The following is a 22,593-nucleotide window of genomic DNA, read 5'->3' as shown; positions in this document are numbered from 1 at the left end:
ACAGTATTGTTATCTCTCTGAGGAAGAGGGCTTAGAAAGGTAGACTAATTGTGCCTAGGGTCACACGCTAGTAAGGGTGGAGATAGAATTTGAAGCTAGTTGGATACTAAAGCTGGGCTTGTTGTTCTACTCTGTGTAACAGGGAAGTTTAAAGACACACTTTCAGTTTGCACTGAAGTTAATCTGGTTCACATTTCTCATATCATCTTTGTTCCCCAACTATAATCACCTTCCACCAATGCATCTGCAGCATTGCTACCAAAAGGTTGTCCTACTTGTTGTTTATGACCTCTATGAACTGTCCCATTTCCTCTTTCCACCACATCAAAACCAAATGCCAGAACTTGTCTCCTGCACTTCACAGCTGTCACCTGGTCCACTCCTTGGGTCCCATTAGAAACCAACACAGAGTGTCAATAGCAGATTAGCTCTCTTGGGGTAGTGATGATGAAAATGAAGATTTTTGTGGGTTGATGCTGAAATATGGATTGTGAAACACCGAAGTTTCTTACCAGGAAAAGAGGTTTCAGAGATGCCAGCTCTCTGGCTTCACAACCACCTGGAGGCAGAACAATGGAGGGCAGCCTGTCTGACTTCAGGGCCTTCATCCATGACCATCTCTCCTCTTGGGCATCCAGGATATAAAACTGAGGGGGCCGCTTTGGAGATGTGCACTGTCGGGCACCTTGGAGCAGCCTGCGTGGAGGAACAGGGACTAGCGAATCAAGTTCCTGAGGGACCTCCCACTACACATAAGTGCAAGAACACCTTGGCTGCTGCCCTGTTTAGCCCATTTGAGTTTCTATGTGGCTGGTCAGTAAGGGTTACACCCTTGTGTGTCTTTTGTTCCCTTTTGAGGAACCACTAGGATGTAGTAGAAAGGTCAGAAGCCAGGATTACAGGCCCTTGAGTAAGGCACTAGATTTTTCTGAGCTTTGGTTTTCTTATCTGTGAACTAGGGAATATTATACCTTTCTCAAGCAGTGGTGGCAAGGATGACCTGAGATGATATCTAGGCAAATACCTAGCATCGTACTTGACACATAACAGGCGCTCATAAGAAAGTTTTAAATTTGTGTCCTCTGGTCACTGGACATTTAACGAGTGTCTCCTGCATGCATGACTCCATGCATAGTGTTGGGGGAAGATACAAAGATTAAGACAAAACACATCAAACAAACAAAAAAAGACTTGGAGCCTGGCCTCAAGGAGCTTTCAGTCTGGTGGGAAGTACTGACGTACACACACAGTTGCAACCCTGACCCAGGTGAACCTTTACCTTGCTGTCACCAGCCTGCTCAGAGGCCTAACTCTACCCAGAAAGCCAGGCTGTCTCAGTGTGCCTGTGGGTCCCGTCTTCTCTTTCAGGAAACTGTGGACATGCTGAAGAGTCACATTAAAGAGGAACTGATGCAAGGGGAGGAGGCTGACGCCGTGTATGAGTCCATGGCCCACCTTTCCACAGACCTGCTCATGAAATGCTCCCTCAACCCCGGCTGCGACGAGGATCTGTACGAGTCCATGGCTGCCTTCGTCCCGGCTGCCACCGATGACCTCTGTAAGTAGCACAGCGCAGTTCTGCTTCCAGCTTTCTGCTGACAAACGGCTTTCTTCATTCTGGTATATGGGGGAAGTCCCTTTCTTACCCCCACCCCAGAGAGATGAAGATCCTGTTTTACACAAAGTTAGATCTGTCATCATGTGCTGTGACAAGCAGAATCCTTCTCCAAACTTCCTCTGCTATAACCACTGTGTGACTGGAAAGTTTAAGCAAGGCCTGGAAGTCAGAGCTGATGAAGGCATTGCCTCGTGATCTGAGAAGCTAAATCAGTGTCTCTCAGCCCTGTCAGTCACACCGCACCCTTTTTATAGCAAAGATTTTGTAATGTCCCCTTTACGACACTGCCATGAGATTCGTATATAATATAACCTACCTACATAGGAAATTTTTAGAAATCAGATGTATGCCCTAATCGAAATATAAAAGAGAACTTAAAGGAGAGGAAGTTTTCAGGCACATGAGGACATAATGAAATAGTCAGATGCAGACACTTACACTCAGAATCACTGCCACTCTTGTGGCCTCAGATGTTGACTGACACATGTCTGTTGTATCGGGGACTTGAATACCGCCAGCAACCTTGGTATCGGCACCTGGATTTTTCTAAATGGGAACGATCCTTCACACTCTCCTCTCCATTTTCATAGTAATTCAATTCCTGGAAAATTCAGTATATATTAAAACCAGGCAAAAATACAAGTTGTATTTACATATGAAGTAGTTTAGTTTCTAGGCTCAGAGAATTATAAGCAGGTTTTTTTTTTGGTAACCTGATTTTATTGGATTAATGTATAGTAAACTTATTTCCAAAATATCATATCTCCAGGACATGATTTTTCTTCTGAATTGCTTAACAAATTTTGCCCATTTTTGGTTATCTTAATTGTTTTTTCCAATAACAAAAGTAACACACTCTTACAAAAACTTGAAATAAAATAGAAATGTATAACTGAGTTATTAAAAGTCCATATAACTCCACTCACCCAACCAATGTAACACTTGTAATAGTTAGGTGGGTATATTTGTCCATATTTTTTCTTGTAACTGCTGATATTAAATAAAAAATGTACATACATACATATACATATACACGGCTGTGTATAAATATGTACCATAAGCAGTTATTTTTTTTTACCTATATGTATGTCTAGTGAAATATTTAAAAGTCATGAGGGACACAAAACACTTCATTGTGCAGGGCTGTCCCACACACTGCAGGGTATCTAGCGTCGTTCTCCCTTCTCCTGCTAAATGGCAGTAGTGTCACTCCATCATAGTGACAACCCGAAACACCCTCATGGATTTTCCAAACCTCCCCTAGAGGGCAGTGCTGCTCCCCTTGAGAACCATTGGTCTAAAGTTGGATTTTAACGCATATACCAGGGTTGAAACAGGAGGACCACAAAATGGGCCCCCTAAGAGCCTTCTTAATATGTTACCACCATTTGTTATCAAATGAAACACTGCCTAAGACTTTGCTTTCCTTCCATTTGGTCTAATTAATAGATTCAAGAAAGACAAGACAAATACCCTTTCTGGAATGGGCTAGATTGAGTATTGCCAGTTTTCAGCCTGAGAGGACAGTGGCGCCCTGGGCCCGCGGGGCATTGGGCCTGATTTTCCCATCCATGGACGGAAAAGCAGGCACCAGGAGGGTACCTTGGAGCAGCAGGTGCAGGTGGGTCAGGGGGCCAGAGGCGACCCTGACACTAGCAGGGTCTTGGACATTACAACCCCAGCACATGGAAGGTGTGGTCCAGTGGTTGTTAGGTGCTTGCCAGTCAGATTGGCTGCTCCTCTGGTGGAGGAGGGGAGAGAGGGAAAGAGCAGTAGACGTTCTCTTCCAGCACCTAACTGGCAGGACTGGAAGCACTGGTGGAAGCTCTTCCCAAATGAGCAGTGACTTGGCAGGGAGGTGAGGAGAGAAGGTATCATCCCCACCATCCACATCCTCCATCTCACTGAATCCTTAAAGCAATCGTTCAAGGATGCTTTTATTAACCTGCACTTTATGAATGAGGAAACTGAGGCACAGAGAGGTTAAACAACTTTCCCAAAGTCTCACAGCTAATAAGTGATAGAGTCTGGATTTGAACCCAGGTCTTTCTGTCTCTAGGACTGTATTCTATATTCCATGCCAGAAATTTCCATCACATGCCACAAATTTTAGTCCTGGTTTCTTTTAAAAAAAAACACCAGCAGCTACACCGTGCTTCCTCTTTCAGGGGCCCAGACATTAGCTCACAAAAGAGCCTCTGGCGCCCCCTGCCCTTGCACATCCATCCATCTCTCCATGTACCCAACAAGCATTTCCGGAGCATCTACTATGTTTCAGCTACTTACCTCTCCTGGGTGTTGGGGAGACAAGGGAGGCCAAGACACAGTCCTTTCCAATCTGGAACAGAGACCCACGCACAAAAGAACATTTGGAGAACAACCAGAACCCACTTGGGAAGCCAGAGACTGTGCATCATCATTTCTGCCCTGTGTTCTTAGTATGGGGCAGTTGAATGATTCAAGAGTCCCCCACTTTACTGGAATTTTAGTGTTCACAGAGAGCCTTAACACCTGTTATCCCCTGGATGCTCCAGCATGTGAAATTCCCCCACCATCAGTGGAAAGCTGCGGGGGATGCTAACGGCAGCCATCCCATTATTCCTCGTGCGCCCGGCCCCTCACAACAGGAACGGTGAGCCTCTCCAGCACTTCCCAAGGCAGTGGAGAGGTGGAGCCAGCCTGGTTTGTGGCCAGCTGGCAACTTGTAAAGTTACATGGAGTCGGGGGGATTCTGGTTGCCGTGGAACTAGAAGGAGGCCACCAGCAGGCAGGCTATAGAATTTGGCTGCTTTTGGGGTGGGAAAAGGAAACCCACTGCATTTTTCACTTGCCAGATCATATAAACTCTGAATTTTCTGATTCTAGACGTGATTTGGTTTGTGTTTTTGTCTCTGTGGTTTAATCTTGAGAATGACCACTTACCTACTGGCCCAGAAGGAGCAGCAACTTGTCCTGGGGAGGAACCCTTCATTTTACTAGCAGTGACTCTGTAGGGGAGAAGGCAATTTAGTTCATAAATAAGTAGGACAAACTGATAAATCTAAGAGGCATATTTGCAACACTACTCGGCACAGTAATAACTCGAAACATCTACCAGCCCTTTCAAGTCAACAGACTGCTTTTATCTCTGTTATCTCAGCTGATCATCCTCGGGCTTGGTGGATAGAGTTATCTCCATTTTACAGAGGAGAAAACTAAGATTCTAACATTTAGTAACTTAAGTCATATTGAGGGAGAACTGGGTCTGGAACCTGCGTCTACAGATTCGCAGGGGACAAGTCAGTCTGCTGCCCCCCTGGGACAGAGGACTCTCCGGGCTGCCCTTCTTCTAGGGTCTGCATTTGCCAGCCCTGGGATGGACCCTGGGACAGGAGATATTTCTAAATGTCTAAATAGCTGAGTTTATCAGTGCCCACCTTTGTTACCATTCAACCCTAGAGGCTGAAAATAAACATATTAAGGAAATTAGGCTGTCTTTATTCACTCACTCCCTCATTCATTCACTCACTCACAGGACAAACATTATGCAATGCAGCCTTTAGGCCAGCTCCTTACCATTGCTTTGAAGGTCACTAACTGTGTTGGGACGAATCTGCCTCTTTCTATCTTGAGTTTTAGAAAAGGGATAGTAGTAAGATCTTCTTCACCAGAGGGAATCCAAAACAACCACTGAGTAGGAAGGTTGTCAGGGAAACTCCCAGTGTTGAATGAAGTGGGGCTGGGGCGTCATGTTGGGTTCTGACCCTGAGATTTTATGATTCTACTCCAATCTCTCCTTCCCCTGAACTTGCGTGGGTGTGCGCACACTCACACACACACCCCCTCACACTCAGTCTTTGGTTTAGATATGCTGCCACCAGGTGGTAACTACGTGTATTTGTTATCAGACCAGCTTTCCTCGCCATTCTCCTGGGAATTTTTTGCTCAAGACCCCACAGATTTAAACTATCAACTTCCTCACCTTACTACGTAAGAAATAAGTGTCGTTATTAAAGGTCAGCTTGTGCAAACACTAAATAAAAATCAAGGCACACCTCTCTTGGGGTGTTTCCACTATCTCCCAATCTTTTTCTCAGTTAGTTCTTTTGCCCCTGCCCTTGCCTTCAGAGAATGATACAGTGGTCCTGGTGGTCCTTTGATGTGGGTAGCACATTTGTGCGGAAACCTTACCCAGTGACTGGTCACTTCCCTGAGGCTCTGGGTACTAACACCTCAGGAGCCATTTCTGGGAGGCCCTTGTCCAGCTGTTTCCAAGGTAATCCGCTTGTGGATTTAGCTCTGCTTAAATATCTCAGAGGCTCATCTTTCTTCCATAGGAGAAAGGAGCAAAAGGAGAAAGGCTAGTATCTCATTTCTAGAAACTCTAAACTCACACGAGTCACTCTAATCCATCCCAGAGGGCTGTTCTGCTTCACATGACTCCTGTGTTGAACTTTTCTTTTGCACCCCTGCTCCCTCTGCCCAGTTCTGCAGCGCAAGTTTGTGTAGCGCAGAGAGCTGACCTAGCCCTAGCTAACTTGCTGGCTACCGTTAGCAACCTCCTTGGTAACTGGCGTCTTTGTAACAGATCATCTCCAGCAGGGTTTTCTTGACCTGAGCTCTCTGTGGGCTGGATCCCCTCTGAGCTGGGGGCATAGTTGGGCTCAGTAAAGGGCCTTGCAACCCAGCGTATAAGGTCTGAGCCAGCTGAAGGACCATTTGTAAGCAAAATTGTTAAGTTACTGATTTGCTTCTGGAAGATGCCACTTTCCCTATTTGCACCCTCTTCTCTCAGGAGTTTCTCTTCCTGTGGCCACTGAGACTGTGCCATCCTCCTGCTATCCGTCTTGGGAAGATTCTGGCTAGTAGAGCTAAGAGATGCTTTAGGGGCAGTGGGGCTGGGTGCAAGGCATGAGATCCTACAGCAAGGACAGATCTCATTCAGAGGCAAAGCTGTCCTGTCCAGGGCTGTAAATGACCCAGCAGGACAAAGGGAGGCAGATGCACCATGTGGGAGATGAGGCTCAAGGCACTTCCTGACTTCCATTGCTTTTCACTCCTCCAGACGTGCAAGAACTGTGTTGGGGACATAGGTACGCTGGCATGCTGGGTTGAATATTTTAAAGTTAATAAGATAACATCCCCACCACCAGTGGTGGCTTTGCTTAACAGATCTTGTCTGCATAAGGAAACTTTTATTTGTATCTTCTCCTAACCCTTTCACTCTTAGCTCCTTCTTTTTCACTGCCAGTGCCGCCATCACTCCTAAGCCCCTGTGATTTCGGACTCCATTCTCTTCTCTCTGTCCTTCTGTCTCTGTCTCTGATTCTAACTCTGTCTAGTCTGTCTGTCTCTCTCTGTCACTCTCTCTCTGTCTCTCTCCCCCTGACTCCCTCTGTCTTTTCCTCTCTCTGTCTGTCTCTCTGTCTCATTGTCTGTGTGTGTGTGTGTGTGCGCGCGCATGTGTGTGACTCTCTCTTTCTCTCTCTCTCCTTTCCATCACTTCTCCATTAGGGTATGGAAAAGTTGGACTTTCTTCTTGACATGGTCCATCAAAGCACTTCATTCCACCTGAGTGCAAACGGAACCAATCAGGTTTCAGGTTATCTTCGAATATTTTACCATGCTGCTCCTTACTCCAAGCTCTTTTTTGGCCACAAAAGATACTTGCTGAAAAAAAATTCTTTTGGCTCACTTTCAGGAGTTGAGAGCCTTTCTCAGTATCTGTCATTTTACTGTATTAGATACTCAGATTAGGTTTTATATTAAATCAACAACATAATCTGGATGGAGTTTCCACTGCAGCTAAGTGATGTAGTTTTATGTCCCACGAGGAGTATCGTATGAGCTTCTTTGAAAATTCGTTATTGCTCTTACTCATTCCTTAATTAAGTGCCTGCCTGTGCTTTCTCTTATCTGTTCAAGCTTCGTTCTTCTCAGGAATGGGTTCTTTCTGATTGACTCCTTGAATAAAATACAGCATAACACTGCAGCTGGCTCTTCCCAGATGGAGACTGTGGCCCCAGAGTCTCCTCGTTATTGTTTGGGTTTTTTTTCCTCTCTGCTGAAATGAAAGAACTTTGCACTTTCTCCTTAGACCAGCAGGTTTCAACGCATTTCCGTTTATTTTTAACTGAGGAGTGCTGAAGGTTAAGTGGAATCTGAAGTACAAACCCTGAGCATCCAGGAATGAAGGGATTTGTTATTCTACTTTTCTTTACAAAACGTCCTTTGTCTGGAAACACTCCTTTCACCTCCGGAATTTTCTCTGTATGTCAGTCACTTGTGTGTTACTCACTGTATGCCTGGGTTGTATGCACATGTGGGGTTATCACATTTAGAGTTTGAGAAGGTCTTATCGCTCATTAACTCCACACAACTAGGTACTTTTTCTTTTCTTTTCTTTATTATTACAAAAGTAGTATCTGCTCCTACTAGGACTTAACAGTCTAATATAAGTATGACAAATAGTGTTTTAAAAATAATTCATGTGCCAATGTCAGTTAGCTGGTATTGAGTGCCTGGGGAGCTGTGTTGAGGAATGATTCTGAGGCCAGGTAGTATGCTATGATTGATTAGTGATGTTTGCCTTGAGTACAGAATAGGGACATGGAAGCCAATGTGTGTATTTGCTGTTCCTGGTCTACTAAAGATATTTATGTTCAATTCAGTATAAAAAGAATCATTTTATTTAAATATAAATGGAAAGAAAATCATTTCTAGGTAACTTCTTTTAAGGCAGTGCACATCCAGGTACTCAATAGAGGCCAGTGCCGGCGTTAGGCCAGGGCTGCTGAGTCCATGGGAGGACATGATGGACTTGCTTGAGTGTGCCCTACTCCCCTCGCCAGCCCAGTATGGGAAGGAAATTCATTGCAGGCTGACTGTACTGATATTTGGTCCCATCTGTAGTAGGCAGAATAATGCCCCTGAGTCTGTGAATGTGCTAGACTACATGGCAAAGGGAAATTAAAGTTGCAGATGGAATTAAGGTTGCTAATCAGCTGGCCTTAAGATAAGGGGAATATCCTAGGTTTTCCAGGTTGGTCCTATATAATCACAAGGGTCCTTAAAAGTGGAAGAAAAGAATCAGAAGACAGGCCAGAGATGGCACCATGAGAAGGACTCAGTTCAGCTAAGCTTTCCGCCTGACATTGCTGGCTTTGAAGATGGAGGAAGAGGGCCTCGTGCCAAGGAATACAGGGGGCCTCTAGAAGCTGGAAAGGGCAAGGAGACAGATCCTCTCCTAGAGTTCCCAGCAAAGAATGCAGTCCTGCCAAAAGCTTGATTTTAGCCCAGTGAGACCCATTTCAGACTTCTAAACTCTAGAACTGCAAGATAATAAATTTATGTTGTTTTAAGCCACTAAGTTTGGCGATTTGTTACAGCAGCAATAGAAAACTAATACACTGTCTAGGTTGCCTCAATGGAATGATAAGGATAACCATTAATATTTAGTGCCTGGGACTGTTGCTAAGCATTTTATAAGCATTGTCTCACTTGGTCCATAGTCGTCCTATGAGATAGGTACTGTTATTTATCCCCACTTTACAGATGGAGATATAGAAGGTTAATGATATCAAGTAACTAGCCCAAGGACACAGAACTAGTAAGAGTCAGAGCCAGGGCTTGAACCCAGGTCTCCAGGATACCAAAGTCTGTGCCGGTAACCACCGCCTCTGACCGTGATGTTGCCCCACATTGGTCACACAGTGGCCACTGTCCTGGGCCTATCGCTTGCCTGGCTTCAGCTGCTGCCTTTTTCTGACTTATGTTTGTCCTCTGACTGCAGACCATTCACGTGGCTCCAGCCCTTGTCAGAGTCTTTACCGCTGACTTCCAGGCCTTCGCCTGTGTCTGCAGACCACCCTCCCACCCCTGCCTGCACCCTTGCCCGCTTCGTGTTCTTCCAGCCATGCCTCAGATCCTCTGGATTTAGACTCTGTCCTTAGGATTAGCCTCTACCTCTGATCCCGGCTGCACGGGGTGGGGCCAGAAGGGATTGAAGAGCTGCTGGAGCTTCCCCTTGGTGTTCATTGCTGAGCTCACTAATAAAGAATGCGATGGGCCTCAGGAAAGCACAAGGTAAATGGGTCTGGAGCCTCCAAGTCAGGTCTGGACTGCAGCGGCAGAGCCTTGGCAAAGGAGGAAAGAAGCCTGCAGCTCTGTCCAGCCAGGACTTGGTGCTCAGGAGTCACAATCAAGAAAATGCCTGGCAAGCCTTGTTTGTGAGTCAGATTTCCAGACATAATTCTATTGTAAAGAATTGGCATTTGTTATCTTAAAATCCCCCCGTGCTTTAAGTGTATTCAAATATAAAAATATTGATTGGCTGTAATTCTTTACTAGGAAGTGTAATACATGTGATATTTGAGAATATGTATGGAAATTCAGTTAGAATTAACTCATAAGCATTTATTAATCTGAAGGAGGAGACTTGACTTCAAACAAATAAAGTTACTGTTAAAAAAGTGTAAATTGAATCCTCTTTTTTATTCTCTGTTAGGGCATTAGGCTGGGTGTAGAATTTAATAATAAAGATTAGTAATAGTAGCAGCTAGCATTCATTTAGCAATTATGAATGTGCTTAGCACACTCTTATGTGCTGGGCAATGTGCTAAGCACTTGGCAAACTTGTCACTGAATACTCATGACACACCTAAGAGATATGTACCATTATTATCACCATTTTACAGATGGGAAAAGAGAAGCTTGGAGGATTTAAACAACTTGACCCAAGATAATTGTGGGCAAAGAGTTATAGCAGCTATCATTTCCCTTTCTGCATGAGAATTTGACCTTCGGTTGGCTTCCTAGCTCTGTTACCTTGGTAACCTAAGAGCCAAATGTCAACTGTGTTTCTAGGCAACATGACCTATGATAAAAATGACCCCTAATTGTCTGGTAAATTGCATCTGGAACTGGGAGGAGCTGTATGTGAACTATAAATACCTGAAAGGGACACCATACTTTGGGCTTCCCCGAGGGCAGTGACTGGCATGCCTCTTGTGGGGACCCTGGAAGCTATGCCTCAGGAGTTGCTATGAGACATGCTGTTCCTGTGGGACACGAGGCTTTTCACCAAGGTGGCTCCTCCACCTGCGTGATGCGGATCTTGTCTCCTTGCACTGGTGCAAAGACGGCCCAAATGAGGAATGCCGCTTGGCACTGTCCAGCTGGCCTGCATCCTACAGCCTTCTGAGTAGACTGGTGCCAGCATGGCCCACGGTCATCTTGTGAGTCTGAATGATCAGTTGGTTCTAAAAAGTCTGCTTGGTGTTGGACTGGTGGGTGTTGCAGTGCTGCAGCCAGAAGTGGAAGAATCAAAATCAGAACCTATGTATTTTGATCCTAGTGCCCAAGCCTTTCACCATCCTTCTAGGGTGCCTCCAGGAGCATTAATAACTCTGCTAAGGTCACAGGACTGATGGTTAGCAGATCCTAGTTTATCTACTCCCAAAATCATGCTCTTAACCACCAGTTAAGGCATGACTACAAGGTAAAAAGATCTGTTTGTCACAGATGGCTCATTTAGCCCTGCCTCGATCATTGTACCCATACGTGCCTGGCTCTCAAGTGTCACCGGTAGGTGGCCTGACAGTGTAGGTGGACAGGAAAGAGTCAGCTTAGGTCATCCCCCAAGTTATGCTTCTTTAGTTTTGCCGTTGCATTTCTTCTTCTCCTCCCCTCCTCCACCTCCACCTCCTTCCTCTTTTTAAAAAAAATTTTTTTTGTGAACTACTGTTATTATTTATTTATTTTTATTGAGGTAACATTGGTTTATAAGATTATATAAATTTCAAGTGTACATCATGATATTTCGACTTCTGTATAGACTACATTGCATTCACCACCAAAAGTCTAGTTTCCATCCGTCACCATACACATCTGCCCCTTTACCCCTTTCATCCTCCTGCACCTCCTTTCCCGTCTGGTAACCACCAATCTATTCTCTGTATCTATGTGTTTGTTTGTTGTTGTTCTTGTTTTGTCTTCCACATAATACCATATGTGAAATCATATAGTATTTGGCTTTCTCCTTCTGACTTATTTCACTTAGCATAATACCCTCAAGGTCCGTCCATGTTGTCCCAAATGGCAAGATTTCATCTTTTCTATGGCTGAGTAACATTCCATTGTGTGTGTGCGTGTATGTGTGTGTGTGTGTATCTCATATCTTCTTTATCCATTCATCCATTGATGGGCACTTAGGTTGTTTCCAAGTCTTGGCTATTGTGAATAATAGCCAAGAGGTGCACATATCTTTTTGAATTAGTGTTTTTGTGTTCTTTGGATAAATACCCAGAAGTAGAATAGCTGGATCATATGGTAGTTCTATGTTTAGTTTTTTGAGGAATCTCCATACTGTTTTCCATAGTGGCTGCACCAATTTACATTCTCGCCAGTAGTGTATAAGGGTTTCCTTTTCTCCACAGCCTCTCCGACACTTGTTATTTCTTGTCTTTTTAATAATGTGAACTACTTTTAGACTTAAAGAGAAGTTACAAAAATGCTACTGTTCCTGTATACCTTTCACCCAGATTTCCCTAATATTAGCATCTTACATAGCCATAGTACAATTATTAAAATGAAGAAATTAACCTTGGTTAATTTAACCTTGGTTATTTAACCTTGGGAATTTAACCTTGGTTAACTAACCTCCAGACCTTGTTCAAATTTCACTAGTTTTCCCCTTAATGTTCTCTTTCTGTTTGTAGGTAGGATCCTAGATGCTGATAGGATCTTGGATGCAGATCCTAGATAGCATCCCACAGTAGTTATTTCTTCTTACTCTCCTCCAATTTGTAACAATTCCTCAGTCGTTCCTTGTCTTGACACTTTTGAAGAGCACTGATCACTTATTTTGTAGAATGCCCTCAGTTTGGGTTTGTCAGATGTTTTCTATGATTGGACTGAGGTTATGCATTTTTGGCAAGAATGCTATAGAAATGATGTTGTGTCCTCCTCAGTACATTCTATCAAGTGATCATGATATTGATGTGTCTTATTACTAGTGCTCATTCTTTTTCCTTTCTTTTCTTTTTTTAATTCTTTCTTTAATCCACAAAAAACTCAGCACATTAAGATGGGGTCGTAATACCAAGGGCAGAGATCCCTGTCCTTATTTTATTAGCATGCCAGCTCTAGCCAGGGCTGCTCTTGCTGCTACTATTTTCTTCCACATTTTATTTTCCTAAACCTTCGTGGCTCCTTCAATTTTGCATCTACCTCTCAGACATGGAAATCAGTTCTCTCAAATACAACTTTGTTAGTGAAAATAGCTAGCTCACTCCATGACCCTTTTACCACTGTGTCAACAGGGGTGACAGATGGTGTGTGTGAGGTTTGTGCTCTGGTGTTGCCAGCCTGGGAGATTTGGTTATTGGTGATTGAAACTGTCCTGACACCAGCTTCTTGGATATTCAATGTAACATCTCCACTATGTCAGGAAACACTTAACTGATGAGGTAGAAAAAAGGACTTGGGGGTCCAGCCCAGTGGCGTAGTGGTTAAGTTCGCACGCTCTGCTTTGGTGGCCCAGGGTTTGTGGTTTCAGATCCCGGGCGTGGACCTACATACTGCTCATCAAGCCTTGCTGTGGTGGCGTCCCACATACAAAATAGAGGAAAATGAGCACGGATGTTAGCTCAGGGACAATCTGCCTCACCCCCCCGCCCCCCCCAAAAATACTGTTGGATTTTTTCTTTTTCTTTCTTTGGACAATATTTAAGGTAACACAAACATGATCAGGGCCCTGCATTTCTTATTTTATTTTTTTCATAGGCTAAAAAACTCAAATATAAAAAGATGAATGGTGAAAAATCTTTCTCCAGTCCTCCTTGTCCTTCCTCTTCCTAGCTCCTAGGAAAGCACTGATCTTAATTGTTTACGTCTCTTTCCAGAGTTTCTTTTTGCATATACAAGCAAATACAAAAATGGAATCTTATTTTTCCCTTCTTTGGGGGCCAAAGGTAGCATGTTATTTTTCTAAAATGTTGTATTTCTCAAAAATTCTGATTCATCAAGAATATGTATTTTTCTTTTTTTATCTCAGGTCTTTTTTAAAAAATTAAATATTATAGCCCTAGTGCAGCTTCCTTTGCTTCAGAATCCAATTGTCGTCACTCCCTCTCCGGAGGTAACCACTACCACGAATTCAACTTTTATCATTCCCAGCATGTTTATATCTGTTATATGTATACATATTTATCAATTCATGAACAATATCTATTATTGTTTTACATGCCTTAAAACTTTGTATAAACAGTACCATACTGAAAATACCCTTCTAAAACTTTTTCACTCAACATTATGTTTTTTGTTAATGGTCACAAAATTTATATTTTGATTATCAAAAGGATTATCAAAGTTTGAAACAAGGTCCAGTAGGAGTTATGCTATGTAATAATGTAATATCTGGTCACTGGAAAGTTTACAAATCAGTATTTTATATAATTAAAAAAAAATCAATCAGTATTTTATATAATTAAAAACATAAGGAGAGCCATCATTTATTTTTTTAATAACCTGAAATTATTTTTGCTTTGGGAATCTAATTGTACGTACTTGATCATAATTACCTGGGCCCTTAAAAAAATGTCGATAGGGTCTTTCTCATATATGAAAGCAACACAAACTATTGTGGATAATTTGGAAGACAAAGAAAAGTATAAAATAGAAAATAAAATGTCCATAATCTGTACTACTCCAGAAACAGCCACCATATGCATCTTGATGTATTTCTTTCCAGGCTTTTTTTTCTATGCACATACAAATATTTTGTTTCACAGCTAGGATTATGTTATATAAAGTTCATTATCCTCAACTTTACTTTATGACCATGACCTCTTTCCAATGAATGTTCTTGGGAAATGTGATATAAATAGTTGTATAGAATTCATCATACAAATTTACCAGATAGTATTTAACTGGTCCCCAGAGATCTAAGTAGTGAGGAAATGGTATATCTATGTATATTGATTAAATTCAAACTACTTTTTTTTCTCAGAGTATCCTATTCAACTTCAAACTACATATTTTGCCTAAGCAAATAAGTCCCCAGTAATTGTGTGATATGACTGAGTGAATGCAACCTCTTGACAATATCAAAGCTCCATTTTTAATGCAAGGCTAAAATTGTGCTCCCAAAACGCATACTTCAGAGTCATCAAGTAGTAGGGCACTGTTGGTTACTCAGGTTTGAGTAGAATCTGCTGTTGTAACTGAATGGTTTTCACACACAATTTTGGTCTCTGTGGATTTATGCTTAATAGTGAAAGCCAAAGGTCAATGTGCTGTCTCCTTTGAAATAACCAATTACGTGGGTGACCTAAAAATACAGTTCCTGTTGTTATGTTTTTGAGATGGTACCATGTTGATAGAAGTGGCTCTAACACATTCTTTTTAACTGTTGCATAATATTCCATTGTTTAAATAAATCATAGATTATCTATTCTTTGTTGTTCCTGCTTACAGTTACTTTTTGCTGTTATAAACAATGCTATGGTTATATATTTAAAAATTAAGCCCATTCTTTTAAATGCAAATGAGCATATCTATACTTTTTGAGTCCTGTGGTCCAGAAAGGGCCTGAAGGTTGTTAATATTATTCTCCTTTATACCCCACATTTACTGGGTGTCCTTATTGTGTAGATAGATAGTTGGATGGATGGATGGATGGATGGATGGATAGATGCATGGATGCATGGATGGGTGCATGGATGGGTAGATGGATGGATTAATGAATTCTTGAATCTCTTGGTTCAGGATCTCTTGATTTATCAAACCTGGTGTATCCATCTGTAAAATCTCCTTGCCTGTGTGGAGGAATAACATATAAACTCTTAGTCTCCTTTTCCTTCTAGATGTTGAAATGCTTCAGGCCAGTACATCTAATCCAATCCCTGGAGATGGTTTCTCTCGGACCACTAAGGACTCGATGATCCGCAAGTTTTTAGAAGGTAAGTTGCATCTGTGAGCAGGGAAGCAAAAAGAGGGAAAGAGAAATAAATGTAAGTTATTGCCTGGTTCCCTATGAGGGTTGTTCCACTCAGGGAATGGGCTGCCATGCACATGGCATGTGGTGTGATTGAAGGCACTCCATCCCCATGAGGTCCTCCTTCAGCCTATTACAGATAGACCAAATTTTCCCACCAGAGGAGCCACTCATTTGGGTAAACAAGTTGCCTTCAGCAAGACCTCTTTTTAAATGCACATGTTTATTTTTATTTGACCAAAATTTGTTGAGTACTTTACTATGAGCAAAGCACTATTCTGGATGTTGGGGGTGGGAGAACACAAAGAAAAATCAGATATGATCAGTGCCCTCCAGAGACTTTACTTTCTGGTGAAGGAGAATATAAGGAAATATACACCAGTATTATTAAGTCGAGGCTGTATTGCATAGTGGTTAAAAACATGGACTCTGATCTGTATTCAACTTGCCCTTCAGTTAGCTGGAAAACTTTAGGCAATTTACTCATTTCCTCTGAGTCTCAGTTTCTTCAGTCATAAAATGAGAGGAAGGTTGTGAGAATTAAATGAGTTATTGTATATTAGGCCTCAGAGCAGGGCCAGGTATATAACAGGCAATAAAGGTTTATTATTGTTGTTGCTATTATTATTATTGAAGATTTCAAAGGTGGGGAATGTTCAATTGCATGGATAATTCCTTAACTCTGTCCAGTGATTTATAATTGATGATGGCATCTGTTGATCAAGTAGGTATAGAAAGCAGGGTGCTAAGAGGATGGTACTCAGGATGGGAAAAGTGGTTTTGACAGTGAAGAGGACAGAAAACTTCTAAGCAGTGGTAAACAAACCATAGCCTGGCCAGCTGCCTGTTTTTCTAAATAAAGTGTTATTGGACCATGCTTTGCCTGTTGATTTAGTATTGTCTGTGGCTGCTTTCACACTGTCAGGACAGACCTGAGTACTTGCGTGCATGAGGGACAGGCACTGTGGGAATCACCGTGCCCTGTAGGATAGCCTGCAGCTCTCCTAGGACACCTCATTTTGTTAACATCAAACAAGCCTCCCCAGAATTTCTTCATGCCATTGTACAAGATGTTCGAAGATGAACAGATGGGGGCTTTTCCACTAAATGGGAACTTCCTTGAGGGTAGAGTCTTGGGACTCAGAGCCCTCTGATAAGTTGGGACCAGTCTGGTCCGTCCTCTGGACCCAGGACACAGGGAAGCCAAGAGCAGTCTCCCCGCAGCTCAGAAAAGATGCAATGACAAAATTCCCAGTAAATCACTGGAATGGAAATCCTATAGGAAGAAGCCCCAAGATTTATTCATTCCTGTATCTCAAACAGGCGTTTAATAAAGATTTGTTGACCGAATGGTGCTAGGGAGAAGAAGGAAGGGAGAGGGAATCACCTACTATGTGCACGTACTGAGCTGGGTGCTTTTCCTTTATTATTTTGTTCTCACAGTACTCCTGTGAGTTGGTCTCAGAGGGAAATCAGGCTCAGAGAGGTTAACATGCCCAAGGTCACACAACTCGGGTGTGTGAGGGGCAGATGGAGTACAAAGCCAGGTCCACTGAGATTCTCGAAGCCAAGAGGGCACCGTGCTCAGGTGCCAGCACAGAGCGTTGCAGCCTGTCACCAGGAAGGAGGCAGTGAAAACCTGAGGGTTGTGGGACTCCAGGGACAGCGAATGGAAGGCAAGCTTCTGTCCTAAATCTTTCTGGTCAGTGGGGAGCAGGGTGGGGGCACAGGTTGGGAAAGAAGGCGTGGAGCATGGAGGTTAAGAACACATGCTCTGGAGTCAGCTTTCCTGGGCGCCAGTCTGCCTCTAAGTGACATTGGGAAAGTTATTTAAATCCTCAAGGCCCCAGTTTCTTCATAGCAAAATGAGAATAATGATTGTAGTTACTCCGCAGCGTTGTTATACAATCAAAGGAGATGAGGTGGGTAATACACCCACAGAGAAAGTCCTCAGGGAGGATTTGCTGTAGTCATTTTGATGCTGAGGACGGGGATGCTGGAGCCATTGGTGGTGAGGACTCTGGGCCACCCTCACTCTGCTGCCCAGGCGCCGGGGGGGGGGGGCTCCAAGTGTGCTTCAGCTTTGGGGGCTGTGCTCTCTTTTCTCTGGTTCTAATGGGATCAATAACTGAATCCCAGCAGTAAAATTGAGATGATAGAGCCTAGTGCTCACTTCCTTTTGCTGCATTGCTGGGCAGCAAATAACGGTGACATCAGTGTTTTCTCAGTGGCTTTGCATGGGGTTCTGAGTAGATCATACAGGAAATGATATAGGGGAAAGCCCTTTGCCAAAGGGCACCACTGTACAATAAGGTATGGTCACTTTCTTTGCTCTTATGACTGGCAGTCACCCAGTTTGATTGATCACGCTTTCAGTCACCTTTCTTTGTGTTTGTAGGCAACAGCATGAGAATGCCCAGTTTGGAGAGGGAGCAGCCCCATCTTGGTGAGGAAGAAGATGTTTATCACACTGTGGATGATGACGACGCCTTTTCCGTGGACCTGGCTAGCAGGCCCCCCGTTCCAGTGCCCAGGCCAGAGGCCAGTGCTTCTGGTGCTCACCAGCTGCCCGACAATGAACCATATATTTCTAAAGGCAAGTGTGGGGCCGGCCCCGTGGCTTAGTGGTTAAGTGTGCACGCTCCGCTACTGGCGGCCCGGGTTCGGATCCCGGGCGTGCACCGACGCCACCGCGTCTCTGGCCATGCTGAGGCCACGTCCCACATACAGCAACTAGAAGGATGTGCAACTATGACATACAACTATCTACTGGGGCTCTGGGGGAAAAAAAAAAGGAGGAGGATTGGCAATAGCTCAGAGCCGGTCTTCCTCAGTAAAAAAACAAAAGAGGAGGATTAGCATGGATGTTAGCTCAGGGCTGATCTTCCTCACACGCACACAAAATAAATAAATAAAAATAAAGGAAAGTGTGGCAGGGAATGATGCCCAGCGAGTCTTCAGAGCTTCTCAGCAGGAATTCCCTGGATCCTCTAGCTTCTGAGCCATTGCTTAGAGACTATCCCCTACTGAATGGTCTCCAACCAGCCCCAGGAGACAAGGTCAGAGTTCAGGGCAGATTCTGGAGCTAGACTAGGGGCAATGATCATATTCAGTTCTGGCCTTCCTAGAGGCATTCAAACACAGTATAAAGATGGAGATAAATAAGATTTCCCTCTACTGCAAATGGCAAGAACTCTGGTAAACGTTTATCTCCTGAATCTCTTCTTCGTCTTATTAATTTTTAATGGCTAACATTTATTGAACTCTACCAAGAGTGCTCTATCTGAAACATGTCATTTAATCTTACAATAGTCTATTAGGTAAGGACCATTATCCTCCCCATTTTACAGATGAGGAAAATGGAGGCTCAAAGATTAAGCCTCCACTTGATTACCACATAACAGAGCCAGGATTTGAACTCAGGGAGTCTGACTCCACAACCCTGGCTTTCAGCCACTATGCTAGGCTGTCTACCTACCTACATTGATAAAAATTGGTGAGAATTAGACTTTGACTTCTTAATGGTCCCTGGGACATCAGTTAGATGCTGATAACATTGTCAGTTTCAATCTCTTTCAGGACTTGATTGTATTACTATGATTACAGGTACTATAAGAGTATAAGAACTGCCAGATCTGTGTGCATGCCTTCCATTCCATTTTTAATAGTATAAGCAGGTTGTGGTAGATGTGGCAAAAGGAGATCATAGATTGGGGAAGGTAGCCCTCAACCAGAACCCCAGGTAATTGGGCTAGCGTTGTCAAATAGAGTACAGGATGCTTGTATAAATTGTAATGAATGTAAGTATGAATTTCAGACAAACAGCAAGTAATTTTTTAGTGTAAGTATGTCCCAAATATTGCACTCTTCTTTTTGGTTTTGGTTTTAGTTTGTTAAATCTGGAACCCTAATTTGGGTAGAAATACAGTTGAGGGATGTTATGTAGTATTACCAAGTGCTGTCAGCGCTCATGGTTTGCCATCCCCTTGGGTAACATCTCCTCTGGCGTGTGTAGCAGACGCTATTGGTGCCCCACCCACATCCCCCAGCTCTTTATGTTTCTGTGCCCGCTGGCTAGACCCTGCCTGTCAAGGCCTGTGTCTCTTAGCCTGATGGCTTTCTCTGGCAGCTGGAGGCTCCTCTGCCCGGTTGTAGGACAGGCTGGAAGAATTTGGGGGATTGACAGCCCTGGAAGCAGCCCTCACTCAATGACTGATGGGGGTTGGTGGCTGAGTACCCATCTTCTGGGAGCACTCTGAGGTGAGTGTTCTACATTGCTTTCCAGAGCTCCCAGCTTGCCCACCATGGTAACTTACTGGAAAACCCACCATTTATTGCTTTCTCCACTTCCCTGTCTCACCTCCATCACCTCCCACATAGATGATTTGCACTTGGATCATTGTCCCTGGGTCTGCCTCTAAGGGAACCCAAACGAAGAAGCATGCAAATATACATCAATAATGCCTAAATGGCAGAGGGGGGCGGAGAGGGAGTTGCTGGCACAGCTCATTGTGGGGAGGCAGTCGGGACAGGGGCACAGGTGATTTCTAAAGAGCCCTGATGGAATTGCTAGGAAACTAGGGAAACAAAGGAAAGGAGAGAGGCAGGAGAAGGGAAAAAGGGCAGTGGTTTAGAGGCCAGAACACCTGGGTTCATGTCCCAGCTCTTATATTTTGCAGCCGTACACCATAGGATATTGGGCATGACTTACTCTCTTTAGTTTTAGTTTCCTCGTCTATAAAATGGGTATTATAAGAATATATGTATACATTGATGCATATATCATAATAATACTTAATAATACTCTGCCAGAGCCTTATTGTGAGGGTCAGATGAAATAATACATGAGGAACTACTTTATAAACTGTAAAGCACTGTACAGACATCACTTATGTTAACTAGCATGCCAAGGTATTACTGTCCTATTGGCATCAATCTCAAGGTTTAGATATGAATAAGGATAATAAAAGCTAACATTGAGTGCTTGCATGTGCCAGGCACTGTTCTAAGCACTTTCCCTGTATTAACTCATGTAATCCCCACAGCAACCCAATGAGGAAGGTGCTATTATCATCCTCATTCTACGTATCAGAAAGCAGAGGTAAGGAGAGGTCAAGCCTCTTGTCCAAGATCGTATGGCTCATCAGTGGCAGAGCTAGGATTTGAATCCAGGGAGTCTCCTGCAGAGCCCAGGGAGACTTAATCACTATGCAGTCCTGCCACTAAGTGAACATTTGTCACTTCCCAGTTTTCCCTGTTTAGCTTTTATGGGTCTGTCACTCATGAAGGACTTCATCTAAGTTCCTTTGGAGCCAGGCACACATTTTACCTGTTCCACCACTCCAAGTTGTGTCTTAAGGCACTTGTTGATATGTTAAGTGGCACTCCTTTTATTCTCAAGCTTCAGGGGTTCCACGGCCAGCTTCAGGTATTCAGGGATCCAGCACACATCCTTGTCCACATTACGCTTTTCTTTACTGATCTCGTAAATGCCAATCATGTCCTCAGGCTGGCTTTGTCTTTCTGGGTTTGAGACCTTGTCTGTTTGGTCTGTCTTCATTTCATAATGCCTACAGCTTCTGCTTATTAGTTGCCTCCAACTAGAATTTTTGAACAGACCACAGAACTGCATACTGTGGTCCTGGGTGTGATCCATCATTATTATTTTTTTGTATAAGATTTTGGTAATTTTTTTTGTAAATGTATAAAATATTATAAAGCCTTTTAGAAAGAGATCTGATTTGACTTTTACCTAGTATATTCTTTATCTCATAGTTTTTGCAGAAAAAAGTCAAGAGCGGCCTGGGAATTTCTATGTTTCCTCAGAGAGCATCAGGAAAGGTAAGCCAGACGTCTTCAGCTTCCTTTGGTATGACCTGAACTTCCGGGTGGTAGAAGTGTCCATGTTTCAGTGACTTCCAGGTGTAACAGCTCCTTAGCATTGAAGAACAGAAAGGTCCAGGAGATACCCTAGGTGGAGCTGTACTCATGGTAAAGGGAGAGGATAAGAGATTGGGGGCCCTAGAATATTGTACAAATTGATCATACCAAGGACATGAATACACTAGCAAGTGTCTGTAACAGCACACAAAAGTGCAATCTAAACATTGAAATTGATGCCAACAGGATGAAAGTGGGTGTCCCAGCACCCAGTCTTTACCTAATGATACAGCCTTTCCGTGCTATTTACTTACTCTATTGGCACCAGCTAAACTATACTATAATTCAACTTTTATTTAAGAGACATTTTGCTTGCCACTGGGTAACATTTTTCTTTTTTTTCCAAAAGACTTTTTAAGGAAGTTTGAGGAGATAAGTACTCTTTTTTCTTGATTAATTTCCTTGTGCTAAACAGAGGCATTCAGTGTCATCCCCTGGATGATTCTTTTGCAAAGGAGCCATGACACCATCTGAGCATTTGAAGGCATTGCCCAGGACTTGGGTAGTAGGAGACTGGAATTGTTTGGCTTGTACTTTTGTTTTCTCCCAACACTCCATCTCCCAGTACAATTAGAGACAGCCTTGAAGTGAGCAAACCTGGGAGAAAGGTATGTGGGTGTGCGTAGACAGAGAAGTGAATGGTTGAGGCTTTTTCAATACCCACCCAAAAAATCATCTTTCTTTTTCCTTCATGCCATCTCCCTGAATCACAATGCCCAAATAGGGTCCTGCTAGAGAACCACAGAATCAAAGCTAGCCCTACAGGAAACGAGCAGTAAAATGTCAAGTTGTCCTCACATGCCCCAATGGCCCCATCACCTCTGCAAGTAGCTCGTTCTCCACAGAACTTAGTGGAGTCACAGCCTGGAGAGAGAGAGGGGTTAGCTTCATATTTCCCTAGAATCTCCAAAGCAGAAAACTAGGAATTTGTAATGTGGAGGAGAGGTTGGCACAGGAACAACCCAAGGAGAGCCAGCTGGGACCCAGTACCTAATTGCTACCAGGTGATGCTGGACCTGGGTCATGATTCCATCAGCATTCCAGTCTCCTCGGGCATTTC

At 43.4% G+C, this 22,593-nt stretch overlaps 1 protein-coding gene across 4 annotated transcripts in view; it reads left to right on the top strand.

Moving 5' to 3' along the window:
• The window catches only part of PIK3AP1 (phosphoinositide-3-kinase adaptor protein 1), a 108,862-nt gene that overhangs the window by 57,827 nt on the left and 28,442 nt on the right, over positions 1-22,593 (top strand). For all 4 annotated transcript variants that reach the window (XM_004427894.3, XM_014785606.2, XM_087432353.1 and 1 more), the window contains 4 exons: positions 1,369-1,558; positions 15,463-15,558; positions 17,992-18,189; positions 21,369-21,434. In XM_004427894.3, the coding sequence (XP_004427951.1) occupies positions 1,369-1,558; positions 15,463-15,558; positions 17,992-18,189; positions 21,369-21,434 (550 nt within the window). The remainder of the gene's footprint in view (positions 1-1,368; positions 1,559-15,462; positions 15,559-17,991; positions 18,190-21,368; positions 21,435-22,593) is intronic.

Source organism: Ceratotherium simum, chromosome 6 (genome assembly GCF_057802395.1).
Source record: "Ceratotherium simum simum isolate JZ-2026a chromosome 6, ASM5780239v1, whole genome shotgun sequence".
In the NCBI taxonomy this organism is placed as follows: domain Eukaryota; kingdom Metazoa; phylum Chordata; class Mammalia; order Perissodactyla; family Rhinocerotidae; genus Ceratotherium; species Ceratotherium simum.
The sequence above is the reverse complement of the archived record's forward strand: the minus strand, read 5'-3'. Positions and strand labels throughout refer to the sequence as shown.